Genomic DNA, 17,127 nt, shown 5'->3' on the forward strand with positions numbered 1-17,127 from the left:
GAGTGCAGTGTCACGATCTTGGCTCACTGCAACCTCTGCCTCCCGAGTTCAAGTGATTCCCCTGCCTCAGCCTCCCAAGTAGCTGGGACTACAGATGCGTGCCACCACGCCTGGCTAATCTTTTGTATTTTAGTAGAGACGGGATTTCACCATGTTGGCCAGGATGGTCTCCATCTCCTGACCTCAAGATCCGCCCACCTAGGCCTCCCAAAGTGCTGGGATTACAGGCGTGCGCCACCGCGTCCGGCCATGAATTGCTTTTTTATGCTCCTGCCTAATATATGCCTTTCCAAAATGCCTACAATTGTTGTAAAATATACAGGCATTTTAGGAAAACTCCCATACTTCAAAAAGCAGAGCTGCTTGTTACTCATCTACCAGCCGCCATGCTTTCATTTGGGGAAATGCTGTTACAACTTTAACCATTGTTGCCTAAGAGGTCAGTGATTTCCCTGTGCACCAGTGCAGCAAGGGAGGCCCACTGAGGTACCAAAGAGTTTCAGCATTTGAAAAGCCACAACCGTGACAAAACTTGGAAAGAACTTTTCATCTTGGAGTGCTAAAAGCCAATGACATTAAATTGCATTTTTCTAGATTTATTATGCACAGGTGTGAGGGACAACATTAAAATGTCACACAAGGCCAGGCACGGTGACTCGCGCCTGTAATTCCAGCACTTTGGGTGGCCGAAGGGGACGGATTGCTTGAGGCCAGGAGTTTGAGACCAGCCTGGGCAACATGGTGAAACCCTGTCTCTACAAAAAATACAAAAACAAGCCAGGCATGTTTGTGGCACACGCTTGTAGTCCCAGCTACTCAGGAGGCTGAGGTAGGAGGATCACTGGAGTCCAGGAAGTTAAGGCTACGTTGAGCTGCAATGGTGCCACTGCACTCCAGTCTGGGTGACAGAGTGAGACCCTATCTCAAAAAAAAATTCATACAAAAGTGAAAATAATAAATAATTTTTCTAGTGTCACTTATAAAGGATATGAGACTTAAATACTACAGAATTTAGAAGGTGACTGCATACTGTTCGTAGTCATTTCCTCCCTCATGTATTTTTTGGAGATATAGCATCTAAAGCTACATGTTGGATTTGTGTAAGGCCGCCTTCTTTTTTCCCTTCTATTTGATAGAGGCTTCAGGTATGATCTCAGTTTTCAAATACAGCAGCACAAACTGAAATCTAATGAACCCCATTTAAATAGACATATGTTCATCTTTCCAAGCAGTGGGAGACCCCAACTTACCGCACCTTCCTGCTGTTCTGCCAACCTCCAGCCATGTGAAATTTCTTTACCCAGTTCAGCCTTGGTTTGGGCAAGTGAAAAAGGGATTAAAAATATCCACCTCAGAAGTGAGGAATAAAGAAATAATGTGTGTTAAGCTTTTAGTGCAGTCCCTGGAACCTAGAAAGCACCTAACAAGTGGCAAAATCGTCATTATCATCATCATCATCAAGAAGATGAGTACAAGAAAGTAGCCACTTAGCAAAGTGAAAGCAGAACAGACAGAAAACGTATATGAATCTATTACCACAATTATGGGTAAAAAGGGTCTTTAATTATTTCCTGACAAATTAGAGACAAAACCAATCAAAAAGCAATGAGTTTCCATGCTCCATCAAGCAGCACATCACAGAGCTCCTCTTTGTATCTCTCCCAGAACATCACAAAAGGCACAAACAACCAAAGAAGAATGCGTACTTGCAGGAGAAGTGAAAAATTAAGGGTATGTGACTAACAGAAATGAATTCATTGGGAAAAAGTCTGGCAGTTCCTAAGAACGTTAAACATAGAATTACCATGTGACCTGGCAATGACACTCCTAGGTATACATATATCCAGTAACACATATCTGCTAATAGGTATGAGGTTTCTTTTGAGGGTGATGGGAATATTCTTTTTTTTTTTTTTTTTTTTTTTTTTTTTTTTTTTTTGACATGGTCTTGCTCTGCTGCTCAGGCTGGACTGTGGAGTGCAGTGGTGCTATCATAGCTCACTTCAGCCTTCAACTCCTGGGCTCAAGGGATCCTCCCACCTTGGCCTCCTGAGTAGCTGGAACCACAGGTGCAGGACACAACACCTAGCTAATTTTTTACTTATTATTATTATTTTTTTTGGTAGAGATGGGTCTCGTTATGTGCCTCGGATGGTCTCAAACTCCTGGACTCAAGCAATCCTCCCACCTCAAGCTCCCAAAGTGCTGGGATTACAGGTGTGAGCCACCATACCCCTTTGTGATGGGAACAGTCTGAAATTTGATAATGGTGGTGGCTGCATAACACAGTAAATATATTAAAAACCACTGAATTGTATACTTTAAAACGGTGAAATATGTTATATGAATTATATCTCAATTGAAATAAAAAATGAATTCATCGTGCCAAAGTTTACCCATATTTAAGATTAGGCAAAGTAATTTAGAAGAATGATTTTATGGTATCCATAGAAGAAAAAAAGCAAGTGCCACAACAACAACACCAAAAACAAGTTAAACACAAAGTAATAACAGTTAAAAGGAAAAAAGAAATCTGACAGCATTTGTCACTTGTAAAAATTTCTGTTATATGAAGATTATACCAAACAACTCAGGACAAACATTTTTGCCTTATCCCTTGAGCAACTTTATAAAGTTTTTTAGTTTACTTCCAAGGATAACACTTTAGGGATCATCTCTATGAAATAAATTTTAATATACAAGCCTGACAGTAATTCTTCTTCTCTCAAAGACATACTACAGATTCCCAAAACTGAAGTTTGGAACCAAAACTAAGAATCCACACGACAGTAGGCCCAGAAGTGTACCTTGCACTGCACACCAGTGTGTTTATAAATAGGAGGAAGTATTATTTTATTTTATAAATATAAAGGACATATGAGTTTATTTTTCCAAGGGTCTCTCAAATCGAGCCTGTCATTGAGCCTATTAACCCAGCTTTTTCATACCAATGATAGCAGCCAGGGAGGACAGCAGTACAGCTACTTTCTGTTTTTCCTCCTGCATTGATTTGTTTCCTGCTTAACTGCCTTTCCAGGTATATATCAGGCAGTTAGCTCTTTTTGCTGTTTGGAATCAAAGGATTCTAAGCACTAATGTTAAATACTATATATTCAAGCTTCTAAAATACTCACTGACTTTACATTATAAATCAGTAATTTGAACTTTATAAAAGTTTACAATTAGTGGAAATTCTGCAAAAGAATTTTATTTATTTATTTATTTTTATTTTTTGAGATGGAGTCTCACTCTGTTGCCCAGGCTGGAGTGCAGTGGCAGGATATTGGCTCACTGCAACCTCCGTCTCCTGGGTTCAAGCGAGTCTCCTGCCTCAGCCTCCCTGAGCAGCTGGGACTACAGGTGCGTGATACAATGCCCAGCTAATTTTTGTATTTTTTAGTAGAGACAGGGTTTCACCACGTTGGCCAGGCTGGTCCCGAACTCCTGACCTCAAGTGATCTGCCCGCCTCGGCCTCCCAAAGTGCTAGGATTACAGGCGTGAGCCACCGCACCCAGTCTCTGCAAAAGAATTTTAAATATGACTTTTATCCCCACTGGATTTTCCTGGAATTATTATTTCAGCAAAGTTCCCCAGACTTACTGCTCAGAGAAAATAAAACTCTTTAATTTCACAACATTACTAACTGGTCAGAGAAATAACATATTAATGGTCCATCCTCTGTTATTCACACATATTAAGACTTTCCCAGGCAGTATGATTCAACGAGGCATCGACAATTTTTATATCCCCATCTGTTAACTATAAAAGCTTCACTTTTCCAAGTTCACATTTACCCTTTCACTCATCTGGGTCAGGTTGTCTGCGACAGTAGGAAGGATCCAGATTCTTTTCCTGTGACTCTGTTCTACCAGTTTTCACTTCATTTTTCCCACTATTTCTGCTAAATAAATATCCACAGAGCTAATGTGTATCCTTGGATCTAGCTGCTGATTCCTTCCCCATTGCCTTTGTCAGTTAATTTCTATTTCCACTCAATTCCACGCTCCATGAGGCTCTGGAGTCCTTGAAATAGTCAATTTCTCAGGCTCCAAGGGTGATTTGCTGTTTTCTTCACCACTTCCCAGTTCCCTGGGGTCCTTCCTATTGCTAATGCTAGTGACAGTATAAATAAGAATATGATAGTAAGATTGCTTCATATAAATGTTTTTGCCACTTTTTCAGCTTTTACTGAGGTATTTGAAGGACAGAGAAGACAGAATATAAATTAGTGACTCCCTAACAGCAGCAACAAAATTATAGTTAATTCAGTCAGTGCTGTGTTGGTGAAGGTATAACAATGGGCTCTCTGGGGAGAAAAAGCCTTGATTTGGAGCATTTGCTGATTTCCATGGTAAATACATTCCTGCCATGGTTGATGTGAAGCTATCATTGCCACATCACTGAATATGACATCTAGTGAGGAGACTGATTAAAGATGTGCTGCACCACACCGTGATACAGTATTTCCACTATGCAGACACAAGGGATAGAAATAGTCCCAAGAGCATGGATAACTGTAAATATAGTAAATTAATAGTAAGTGATGAGTTTGAGCATTTATTACATTTGTTGTTCATGTAATTTATTTGATTACAAGCTTCTATGATTTAATTTTAAGTTAAATTATTTTTTGTCTTTTAATTGACCTTATGATTTAATGATTTAATTTTTAACAATGGTTATGCTTAATAATGGCTCACAAAATTCCTGAAAATTTAGCAATTTGCTTTTGCAAGCAAGTACAAGCCAGCTCCAGTGCATCATTGATTATAGGATATAGGAAAGACCTACACATAACCTTCAGGATGTTGTGGCATGATCAGGTATGGCCCAGCTTGTTGCAGCAGGCCTGGATGACTTGAAGAGCCTTGGAGTATGGACCTGGATGAGCCCAATGGAGATGCAAAAGGATGGAAGAGGCAGAGTGAGCTGGAGGAGCTAGAAGAAATCTGACATGGCATCGGAGATAAGCAGGAATTAGTGAATCTTCTAAAAAATGACTGGGATGACAGAGACTTCTAGTTATATGTGGTAGATTGAATATCCTTAGTTACTTTCCTTGTTCCCTTTCAATCCCTCCTGAAACCATCCTGAAAGGATAAAAGAATAAAAAAAGCACAAAACTACAGCAGATCCCCATGCCTCATGGATTCTGTGTTTGTTAACTTGTCTACTCAGTAAAACTTTGTAGCCCCAAATCAATACTCATCGTGTTTTCCACAATTATTTGTGAATGTGCTCAGAGTGGTGAAAAACTTGAGTCATCCAACACACAAGTTCCCAGCAGAGGTTGAACAAAGCAACACTCTGCCTTTGTTCTGGATCTCATACTGTAAACATCATCCTTTTCATGGTCTATTTAGTGTCATGTTTTTCATACCTTCATGCTTTTTGTTGATGACTTCACTGTCTAAAGTGGCCTCCAAGCACAGAGCTGAAGGGCTGTCTAGTTTCCTAAGTGCCTTGCAAAGAAAATACATGTTAGATAAGCTTTGTTCAGGCATGAGTCACAGTGCTGTTGGCCATGAGCTCAATGTTAATGAATCAACAATATATATTAAACAGGGTGTCTTTAAAAAGAAATATATATAACACAAAGCTATGTGTTGATCCTGGGCTCACAAGAATCTAATCCTGTGTTTCCACTAGAAGCAACAATTCAGTATTTATGAATTCAGTATTTGCTGCAACTTTATAGAACATAATTACTGTGAATAATGACAATTAAGTGGTAGAATAATGAGGAGAACAGAAGTGATGATTAGAACAACTAAATTTCAAAAGTTACAAGGCATATAGATGAGTGGAATTAGCTCACCAGAGAAAGCCAGACTGAAGCAAGTATTGGCTAGGCTCAGAAATAGGAGAGCCAGTGAATGCAGCTGAAGCTCAAAACAGGAGAATGAGTTGAAGGTGTGTGTAAGAAGCCATTAGAACTCTATTTCCAGCCCCCAACCCAGCACAGTCAAGTTTTCTAAACCTAGACAGAAAATTAATTTATTTTCTACAGTGGCTGATCCCCAGTTGCTTCTGGACTCAGGGTTACCACTCATAGGATAAGGTTATCATCCTGAAATTGGGCAATTCAGGGAAAGTCCACATGGAGAATGATAAAACTGTTGGCTCCTTTTCCTCCACTCAGCTCTGACAACCCTGGCTACCAGCTTTATACCAACCAGGTGGCAGACTGAAGGACATCCCTCTGGGGATACTGCCTGGGCCAAAAGAAAATATCTGTATAGAATTTGAGGTTAGAAAACACTTTCTAACCTCAAATTCTATGCCCAGTAAAACAATCAATCAAATGAAAGGGCAGAATCAAGACATTTCTCAAAACATTAGCTGTCACTATGCTTCCCAGGAAGCTGCTGGGAGAGGGACACCACCAAAAGGAGGGTGTTCACCAGACAGACAGAAACACAATATATTGGGCTTGGGTGCATATAACCAATAACCAAGTAAAAGTGGCATAAACAAGACACAATCCTATTTCTCTCCTCTATGACAAGAAGTGAGACTGTTGATCTAATCAAACATTATGATTAGGAGAATAGGTAAAGGAGAAGTGGGTGCATATTTGGAGAGAGGCATTAAATCCACACAGTCCTTGGTGTAAAATCAATACACAATATCTGCAATTGAAGAAAACTTGAAGCAATAGTAATGTAAGCAAATTATTATAAATTATAGAGGCAAACGTGAGAAGAAACAGCTAAAAGTGTGATCAGTCTTACAAAGAATTGGAATAGGGCATTTTCATTAGGAATTTTGAGTATCTAGTATCTATCTGACTTCTTAAACCACGTATAACCTTGTTCACCATGCTGGGGGTGGTGGAAGTGGATGGAGGGAGGATGGGTAGGGAGAGGTCAGGGATCTATGTCATGGGAGTTGGCAATACTCTGAAGCCATGGCAACCAGGCATCATTAAGTGAGTCTGTCAGCCAAGGGCAGAACCCAGGCAGAAGCTCAAAGAGAATTTCCCTTTCTGGAGGCAGCAGACAAGAACTAGGCAGGCCAGGTCCTCAAGGGACTGAGGGCTGGTAGGTTTCCAAGGCAGGCAGCCAGGCCCAGGAAATAAGGCAAAGGGGGACACAGGTTTCAGAACTGAGACACCAGGCCAGAACCTGTCTGGATGCCAATGCAAGTAGATGCTGTGCCCCACGGTGCTTGGGACTCACCTCTTACCTCCCTCTGACCTGAGATAAGGATCAGGCTCAGGTTGAGCCTGGCAGATGAGGGCCACAAGGGAAGCAAAACTAGAAACATGGGAGGCTTGAGGAACAATAAGTCAACACTGGATCTGAGAGCTATAGGTCACTGTCATCCTTCAAAACATCTATTAGTCCAAGACTGGGTGCCATAAACAGCCCCTCAAAATCCATCCCCAGGACTAGTTAGTTATGCTGTACCCACACAATGTAATAGTATGCAGCCAACGAAACAAACCCTGAAGGTTCTGGGAAAGTTTTTCTTTTTTGACTTAGGTGTCATCATTTCCTACTTCCTCTTTCTATGTTCTTCATGCCTGAAACATGGCACCTGGCAATGCAGCAACACCTGCGTGGGGAGAATAATCTTGCAACCCTGGGGCAATAAGCATGTGAACAAGCCTATATTTTAAGGATGGCAAAATGTGAAGATGAACAAAGAAAAGGGAAAGGTTCACTGAAGACATCATTAAGCTGCTCACCCTAGAATTCGTGATGTCTCAAATAAAAAAACTAAACACATGCCTAACCAATAGGCCTTCCTCATGTGATGGGGATGGATTTAATTGGCAACTTCAACTTCTAGTCTTTTTAATATTTCAGAAACTTAAAATTCACTCTTCTATAATGCGATGGAAGTACAAAATGAGTTCAAAACTCTCCCTCAGTACTCCTGTTTGGAGTAATTACCTCTCTACAAACAAAATCCACAAAACTCATCCTCAAAATTGCCTTTGAGGACTCTAGAGAACTCAAGGTGTATGAATTTAATCATCTCTTGCCTCATCACATCCTAACTGGCATATTTTTTCTATCCCTATGTTGCAGGTAGGGACTCTGAGGGACATACCATCTTCAGGTCTAACCAATTTGTTAGGATAATAAATTACAAAACACATTTATCATCCTCAAAAGTTTGCTAAAGATAATTTTGAATGTATCACATAAAGGACATTTATACCAGCTTAAAAGCCGTTAGCCAATTTAAATGAATTGTTTACTTTTAAAAAGCTATAAGAAGAAGTTTGTGTCATTTCCCTAATACACAATCAAAGCAATTAAAAACATTTCCCAAATGCTTATGTGGACTGCTGCTGATACAAACTGCTATTGTTTGGGAGTTGACTGGAAAGTTCCCACTGATTTCTGCACGTGGAAGAAACATATTGTTGACTTGTAAGAAAATCAAGTTATTCAACTTAATGGATGAGTACAGGAAACAAAACTCTGTTTGCCAAGCAGAATATTTCGCTGTGTTTGTGTTTCCCCGATCTAAATGTGCTAGCTTTGAATACTGCTTTTAAATTAACATACACAGTGGCATTTGATATGGTCTACTTTATTCATTAAAACAAAGTGAAGATTATTATGGAGTCACTTTGAAAGGTAGTTTGGGCTTTCTTACTTAATTAATCCATTACACTTAACCTTCCCGTATTTTACTCCCTGCAAGTCTTGCAACCATTATTAACACTATACGAATATGTTTTGCATTATTAAATTTAAGAATTTAGTACTCAATAAAATTCTCTGCAGGAATATTGTTATTAAATGAGTTCATTAAGCCTAACCACACTAACTAACAGCCAAGTGTTGAGGAACACTCATACAAAAGTGGACTACATTCCATCTTCATAACCTCTCTGCTAATTCTAGCAAATGAACATAAGCAATCTCAGGAAGAAAAATCCAGGAAGGTTACAGAAACCACACATACCTCAGTGGAAACCAGCTCCTCCAAAATAAATGTCCAGGCTTGTCTGAAACTTGCTCCTCATTACATCAACTATCAGTAATTTTCAATTAAGTGTACAATGGGGTCTAGCTCCGCCCTCCCTTATGCCTGTAACGACATGACTGGAAATGCAGGGCATTTTAATTCTACAACTAATAACCAGTCCCAACTGGCCACAACCCAGCATTTTCAGAGGGCTTCTATATATAAAATCTCCAACCTCTAGTACAAAGATGATCTCTTAACCACAAGAAAAAAAAATGAATCCCAAGTAGAAGAATGTCAATAGATTTTAATGTATAACTAATATCTATGGACCCCTGCCCTCACCCTTATTCCCTGTAGTGGATGCTGGGATGCAGAACCACACCCCTCTTTACCGACTGAAGCATGTGTTCTCTCAGTTGCCAGCAGGGTTGGCTGCAGAAGGCTTATGACCGAGTCCCTTCCTGGGAACTGCTTTCTGTGGAAGGGAGACACTTATGCCCCTTCCCTAGAGACACTCCATATCCAATGACTATTTGACATGAGGCTACAAAGGCCTAGCCCTCTTGCCTCAACTCTTGGCTATGCTGAAGGACCATCTTATTTCCAGAATATCCTGTAAGATCAGCTGAGACATCTCCTGTAAGTCTGTCGCAGTTCAACTTCTCCATGTGCCTAATCCTGTTTCCTTCACTCCCTCACAGGTGTTGATCCCAAGTGTAATCCTAGCGAACCCGACTTAAGGCCTCCCCATCTGAAGAACACAATCTCAAGGAAGAATTTAAGGGGAAACCCATCTACATAGTTTGGCTTTCTGTAAAGAAGTAAGTTAATTCCAACTAAACACAGTTGGACTTTTTAGTTTAAGGGTTTAATTCCTCACAGTCCAAAAGACATTAAATAAAATTTAGGCATTTTAATAGAACTGTCTTTGAAGCCCCTAGGTTCGCTTATCTTAAAAGAACAAGATTTACTTATCTGGCTGAATTGTTTCCCAGTCTAGCTAATAACCTAGATCTATAAAGGTAACAATGTTGGGTAAGAATTTATATCTGTAATCACACTATATCTAAGTATCCCACTATCCATTAGCTCTCCTTCACTGAAGAAATGGGACAAAAACTTTACATATACTCTTCTTGAGGGGGAGTGTTGTATATTGAATTGTGTTCCCCTTCCCAAATTCATATGCTGAAGCTCTAACCTCCAATGTGACTTTATCTGAAGACAGGGTCTTTAGGAGGTAATTAACTTGAAATGTGGGTCATAAGGTGGGGTTCTAATCCAACTGCACTGTAGAAATATATGAAGAGACAGACAGAGAGATCTCTCTTTCTCTCTGTGCCATGTGAGGACACAGTGAGAAGGCGGGTGTCTGCAAGCCATCAGCCAGCATCTTAATCTTGGATTTCCTAGCCTCCAGAACCATGAAAAAATTAATTTCTATTATTGAAACCACCTAGTCTATGGTACTTTGTTGTGGTGGCCGGGGCTGACTAATACAGGGGGTGAAGGGACATGCAATGCAAGTAAACTAAAGCACTTATTCCTCACAAATGCCTCACTTGTTTTCCTCTTTAGCTCTGCATCACTCCTTTTTCTCAGCCTCTTTGCTTCAGGTCCCTTTTCCCCCTCATTCAGTGTTAGTGCCTTTGACTCCAGAGCGGTACACATATTTTCAGGCCCTGGCTAGACCAGTTGGTGGTGTTCTGTTCAGGGTTTCAGAGGCTGCTGGGTCATGGCCTAAAGTCTATTCAGAGAAATTCTGAGGACACTCCATATAGGGAGGAGAATTTGGAAATAAGGTGGCTGAGAGCTAAATAAGCAAACATATAAACAAATGAATGAACAAAGAAACCAGCACAGTGAATGACATTAGCAACATATAGAAGTAAAATGTCCTGTGAGATAATCCTGTGCATGGGAAAACACTAAAACCTAATCAAGGTCACATCTTTGTACATTCAGGCCTGAAATGCAATCACAACAGTCACAGTGATCTAAGCAACTGCCAGGAGAGCTCATGAGTTCACGGATGGAGGAAACCATTGGGATCAGCCACAGATTTCCCTTCTGGATCCAAGCAACCTTCTCATTAGAACTTGGTTGCCTATTTCTCTTCCCCACTTGGGAGTGACAGGGTATGCATGACTCTGTTAATACATGTGTTCCATTGCACTTGGTAGTTATTTTTTCAACACTAACTTGGAAAAATGGAAGCCTGGAAGGTATATCAATCTTTCATCAGTTTTGCTAACACGAATTAGCTCCACTGAGCTAGGTCATCCCTGATGGAATGCTAAAATCTAATTTTGGACCATAAAGTTCCTAGTAGGGCAGAGCACCAGCTAAAGTTCTTCCTATGTAGATAGTTGGTCTCTCTTAGTTATTTTAGGTAAGCTGGAGCTGTATTAAAGGGGAGCCTCGAATGCTGGATTTAAGATGGGCCTCTATTCTCTATGCAACAAAGGTCCAGCCCTCTGAGGGTAGAAACATAAGTAAAATCTTATGTTGAGAAGATGACATTGGCAGTGTATGAAAGACAGGCTGGAAGCTAGTCAGAGTAAACAGGAAGGACAATTCCTCAGGACAGCTGCTCAGGATGAGGATTTGAAGTGGTCTAGTGGGAATCAGAAAGCATGTATATGAGACAAAGCAAAGAAAGAATCAAGAGGTCTTGCCAACTTTGTTTGTCGGAGGGCATGGAAAAGTAAGTTCTGGGGTCTGGTTGAGTGTGAAAAGTAGTGATAAGAGAAGAAGCTGGTACAGAGGTCAGAGTGTGCTAGTTGGAGGGTGGTCAGTGTGAAGAGACAGCAGATGGAACTGATCATGAGGGCCTATATTCTGAAGAGAAGCTTGGTTACAGGAATAAGCTTCAGAGTTAATAGTGCAGGGTAAACTTACGGAAATGAGTATGAACACTGAGAGGGGCACATGGAGAATGGAAAGGAGAGGGACCAAGCCTTGCTGAAAGCTAAAATGTGTATGGTAGGAAGAACAATGGTCTAAAAAGAAAAGGAGCCAGTGGCAACAGAGAAGAATGAGGGAAATTGAGAGCTCTCTGAAGAGGTAGCTATGGTCTCAGAAGAGTAGGAAGTGAGATCATCTGCTGAGGGAGAAAGGAAGGGGAGGAGCTTGAGTTCAGTGAAAGGATCGGAGGAGTTTTCCAGGGGATTATGGGAGAGAGTTGAGAAGAGGTGAAGAGATGGCTAACTGAACAGTGCTAAGGGCCTAACCAGATTAGTTGGGTGTGGTGGTTGTATTAGTTTGCTAGGGCTGCTATGACAAAGTACCACAAACTGAGGGGTTTAGACAACAGAAAGGTAGTGATTTACACTTCTGGAGGCCAGAAAGTCTAAGATCGAGGAGTTGGCAGGGCCTTTCTCCCTCTGAGGGCACTAGGAAAGGATCTGTTCCAGGCCTCTCTCCTGGGCACCAGTCATATTTGATTAGTATCTCACCCTGCTCCAGTATGATCTTAACTAATTATATCTGCAATGACTATTTCCAAACAAGGTCACATCTTGAGGTACAAGGGGCTAGGACATCTACATATAAATGGGGTGGGTGAAGGGCTTCCTGGGGCATTAGAAAACTAGAGGCAGAGATGCTGTTCAGGGACACCTGAGTCCTGACTCTGGTTTCTTCCTGCTCCTGCAACAGGCCATGAGGCTGTGGTCTTACAAGGGTATACCTTGAGGCTGTAGTTTAAAAGCTAACAGTGTGGCCAGGCACGGTGGCTCACGCCTGTAATCCTAGCAGTTTGGGAGGCCAAGGGCGGTGGATCACAAGGTCAAGACTTCAAGATCAGCCTAACCAACATGGTGAAACCTCATCTCTACTAAAAATATAAAAATTAGGGCCAGGTACAGTGGCTCTCGCCTGAAATCCCAGCACTTTGGGAGGGTAAGGTGGGTGGATCACGAGGTCAAGAGATTAAGACCATCCTAGTCAACATGGTGAAACCCCATCTCTACTAAAAATACAAAAATTAGTTGGGCGTGGTGGCGCACGCCTTTAGTCCCAGCTACTTGGGAGGCTGAGGCAGGAGAATCGGTTGAACCCAGGAGGTGGAGGTTGCAGTGAGCCAAGATCGCGTCACTGCACTCCAGCCTGGAGACAGAGCGAGATTCCCTCTCAAAAAACAAACAAACAAAAACAAAAATTAGTTGGGCATGGTGGCACATGCCTGTAATCCCAGCTACTCAGGAGGCTGAGGCAGGAGAATTGCTTAACCAGGACCTGGGAGGCGGAGGTTGCAGTGAGCCAAGGTCACACCACTGCCCACTCCAGCCTGGGCTACAGAGGGAGGCTCCATCTCAAAAAGAAAAGAGAAAAAAATAAAAGCTAACAGTGTTGACTCCAAGCTGGAGCGTGCCTGGGCTTTAACCTTGGCTCTGCCACGTATTTATCATGTGCCCGGAGACAAGTGATCTAAACTGACTTGACTCAATTTCGTGTCTATAAAATGGGAATAATAATAGGAGCCATCCCATAGGGTTATGAGAACGAAACACATTAATAAATAGCATGCCTAATGAAGTTGTATTATTCTCATTTTATAGATAAAGAAACTGAGACATATAGATTAACCAACTTGCCCAAGATCATCTAGTAGCAGAGTGAAAACCAGTCTATAGAAATCAAAAGTTCATGTTTTTCACTATTATGTTACATTGTTTCTAGTATTAGCTGATTCGTTTGTCCATTAATTGGATATTAGCATTTAAATAAAAAATTGATAAGGAAAAAAGAAAAATCAAACATTTTCCTTTGTCTGTCAAACTTTCTTCTGGGGGTGCTGGGGAGTCAATTGGCTAAAAAATCAATTACAAGGAGAAGGATTAAATATAAAGTGTTAAAAACAGGAATGTAATTTCCAAGTGCTCTTTTCCAAATATTACCACTACAAGGTGTGAACAGGAGAAAGCCAGTAGAGATAAGAAAAATCAAAACTGAATAAACTAGATGTTAAATCAGCTTCTATTTCTTCTTGTCTTTCCTCCCATTTTCTCCAGTTGCCATGCTACTCCTGAGGATCTAGGATAATACTGAAAGAAGCACATATGGGGCACAAGATTTCTAGCACTTTAAAGCTTAATGCTTTAAAAGTATGTGTTGAGGCTTCTTTAAAAGTTTATGGATCTTGCCCAGAGCTGGAGTCGGAGCCCTGGAGGCTGCCACCGAGAGTGCCCGCGAGCCCGCGGCCCAGCCGAAGCTCTTTCCCGCCGCCTCTCCGCCCCTCGTCCCTGTCCAGCCCCGCCCGACACCCCGCCCCCAGTCCGGTCCCCTGACCCTCAGTCCGCCCGGTCCGGCCTCCCAGCAGGGTCACGCAGCCGCCCCGCAAGGCAGACAGCGGCCTTCCTGCTGCTCTTCCTGCTGGTGCTGGCACAGCCGCTGCGGCCAGTGGGGCCCCTCTGCGGAGACAGGCTCTGTGTCCAGCACCTGCTCCGGGTCACGCTCCGGGGAAGCAGGAGTCGCACGGCTGTCTCAGCCTTGGATTTGCCTTTGGCCTCATCCACCTCGGGGCCACGCGAGAACCACGTGGGTTACCAAGTTCAAGGGGAGAGAGAGGAAACGGACGAAAACGGCGGCTCCTCTGGGACTGCCTTCCTTCTCTGGCTCCACCCTGGACTTCTTCAGAGCTGGGGCTTGAGGCCTTGAGCTCCATGTTACTCCCTGGGCCGCAAGAAGCTCACTAGGCCCACTATTCAGAGTAGTGTCTCTGGAGGCTGTTGGGGGGGCCCTTCCTCTGTCTCCCTGGTCCACGGCTCGCTGGGGATACCCAGGACCTCCGACCGCCTGGACATTTGCATTTCTGCCCCCTCGGGTTTTGTCTCAGGCTGTGCCTGGGGCTGTGCCTCTCCCTCAGGCTCCAGCTTGGTGGCAGACTTCTTGTCAGAGACAGGTTCGGGGGTCCGCAAGGGTTCAGTTCCCCGGGAACTCTCCCCCTCCTTGCTGATGGCCACAGAGGGAGATCCCCATGCCTTGGGCTGCATCCAGCAGTGGCTGAGGATCTCGTCGATATGGAGCCGCCTGTTGACGTCGGGCTGCAGCATGCGGTAGATGAGGTCCTTGCACTCGCCTGTCAGGTGCTTGGATCGTGGAAAGCTGAGGCGGTGCTCCTTCTGGATACGCAGCATCTTCTTGATGTTGGAATCGTCGTACGGCATGGAGCCGCAGACCATGATATAGAGGATCACGCCTAGGCTCCAGATGTCATACACCTTGGGCTGGTAGGGAATGCCCTGCAGCACTTCTGGGGCCGCATACGCTGGTGACCCGCAGAAGGTCTTGCTTAATGCCATGCGACCACTGTCATCCCGCAGGCAGCGCTTGGAGAAGCTGAAGTCAGACAGCTTGATGTTGAAGTCCTTGTCGAGGAGAAGGTTGTCACACTTGAGGTCCCGGTGGACGACGTCCAGGTCGTGACAGTACTTGATGGCCAAGGAAAGCTGGTGGAACTTCTTGCGAGCTTCGTCCTCATGCAGGGCTCCCCGGGTTTTGATTAACTCAAGGAGGTCGCCCTGGACCGCAAGCTCCATGACGATGTAGACCTTGTCATGTGATGTCTCGAAGATCTCGTAGGTCTTGATGATGGAGCAGTGGTTTAACATGGCCAGAATCTCAATTTCCCGGGGAAGGAATTTCTCCAAGAAGTCTGCGGGGGCTTTCTTGCGGTCGATGATCTTGATCGCCACATTGAACTTCAGGCGCTCAGAGTAAGCAGATTTTACTTTTGCATAGGAGCCCTCTCCCAAATTTCTCCCCAGGAGGTAGCCTTGTCGCTTGAGGACAGTGGCATCATCCATGGTCCCAGGAGTGCCCAGTGCCTCTGAGGCTGCCCTCTACAGCCCCGAGGGGCATGGGCCAGCAGTGTGCTCATTTACATCCTAGACAGAGAGTGCTTTGGGCTGGCCAGGCCTGCTGTTCCTGCCTCCTAGAGGCCAAGACTCTGGAGTGGAACATTTGGCACTGTCTCCCAGGTGACTTCAGTCAGTGAAGTCACAAAGGAGGAGTGCCCTGGGGGAATGAGGCTCTGGCCTGAGGCACTTGGACTTGGAATCCTGGAAGGCTGGCCAGTAGGCTGGAGCAGACAAGATGAGCAGAGAGTGGCCTCATGTCTTGCTGGGACCTGAGGTAGAAGGGGGCTGTGTGGGACACACGGGTCTGCCCACGCTTCCAAACCCAGAACCAGGCCTGCTTGTGCAGAGGTGAGGCCACTTCTTGCAAGCCAGGGCATCTGAGGAGGGTTTAATTAATAAAGGTGGGAGTAGGGTGTAGGGAACTCTGAGGGTAACACAGGTACCCCAAGGTAGTAGCAGACCCCTGGCCTGCATGGAAAAGGCTGGGAATGGTCCCTGGAACCCAGAAAGGGTAGTGTAGACAGGACCACCTTGAGAGAAGCAGTGGCCTTCGGTGGAGAAAAAGCCAGCCTCATTGACCCTACAGGCTGGCAGGGGATGGGAGGAAGTCCCATCCCTGACCTCTTTTTCTCCCCTTCAGCCCTTGACGCTGTCCACACGGGCGACCCTCAGGGGTGCAGAGCAGGGCCAAGAAGGGTGCTGTGTCAAGAAGGTAGAAAGTCTCCTGGCCCTGGAGTCATGCAGTTTGAGATGTCTGGATTCTGCCCCCTCACTATACATCTCTCACCTTGTGTGAGCCTTTGATGGCTTCTTACAGCAGCTCTGTGGGAAGACAAGCAGCAGGAGTTCTGCTCTTGGCTGTGAGCTCCCTCCAGGGGATCTGCCCAGCCACAGCCCTGGCTGGGCTCCCAGGGCAGATCTGGGGCTGGGGGCTGAAGGTGGGGCCTGGATGCCACCCTGAGCACTGGCGGCTCCTCTGAGGACATTACAAGCGGCAAGGGCAGCACTGGAGAGCGACCATCGTTTCTGCTGGCAGTGGAGCCTCTGCTATGACTGGTTCTGTGTCTAGCACCTGCTCTGGGCCACACTGACCGGGAGAAGGAATTGCACAACTGTCCTAGCCTTCAATTTGACTTTGGCCTCATCCACCTAGAGGGAGTGAGCACTTCTTCCTCACATAAGCCAGGTGGAACCCTGGGCCCCTCAGGAGTGAGTGAGTAGGGCTGGATGTCGCTCAGGCTGGGTTGGGTGCCCACCAGCTATGACCCTTCTCCCTTTTCTCTGCTCCTTCACCTTCTTCCCCAACCCTGACTGCCCACTGTCAGTCCT

General features: G+C 44.2%; 2 protein-coding genes across 2 annotated transcripts in view; both read right to left on the reverse strand.

Annotated features, from left to right (window-relative positions):
• The window catches only part of MCC (mutated in colorectal cancers), a 471,854-nt gene that overhangs the window by 393,903 nt on the left and 60,824 nt on the right, over window positions 1-17,127 (reverse strand). The window lies entirely within an intron of this gene.
• Window positions 14,644-15,928, reverse strand: TSSK1B (testis-specific serine kinase 1B). Its single transcript, XM_011963645.1, has one exon. It carries the CDS (start codon window positions 15,742-15,744, stop codon window positions 14,644-14,646), a length of 1,101 nt encoding a protein of 366 aa, XP_011819035.1. The 5' UTR covers window positions 15,745-15,928.

Source organism: Colobus angolensis, unplaced genomic scaffold (genome assembly GCF_000951035.1).
Source record: "Colobus angolensis palliatus isolate OR3802 unplaced genomic scaffold, Cang.pa_1.0 Scaffold62, whole genome shotgun sequence".
Lineage (NCBI taxonomy): Eukaryota > Metazoa > Chordata > Mammalia > Primates > Cercopithecidae > Colobus > Colobus angolensis.

Coding starts and splice junctions, on each gene's coding strand:
- TSSK1B (XM_011963645.1), bottom strand. CDS start 15,744: ATGGATGATGCCACTGTCCTCAAGCGACAAGGCTACCTCCTGGGGAGA.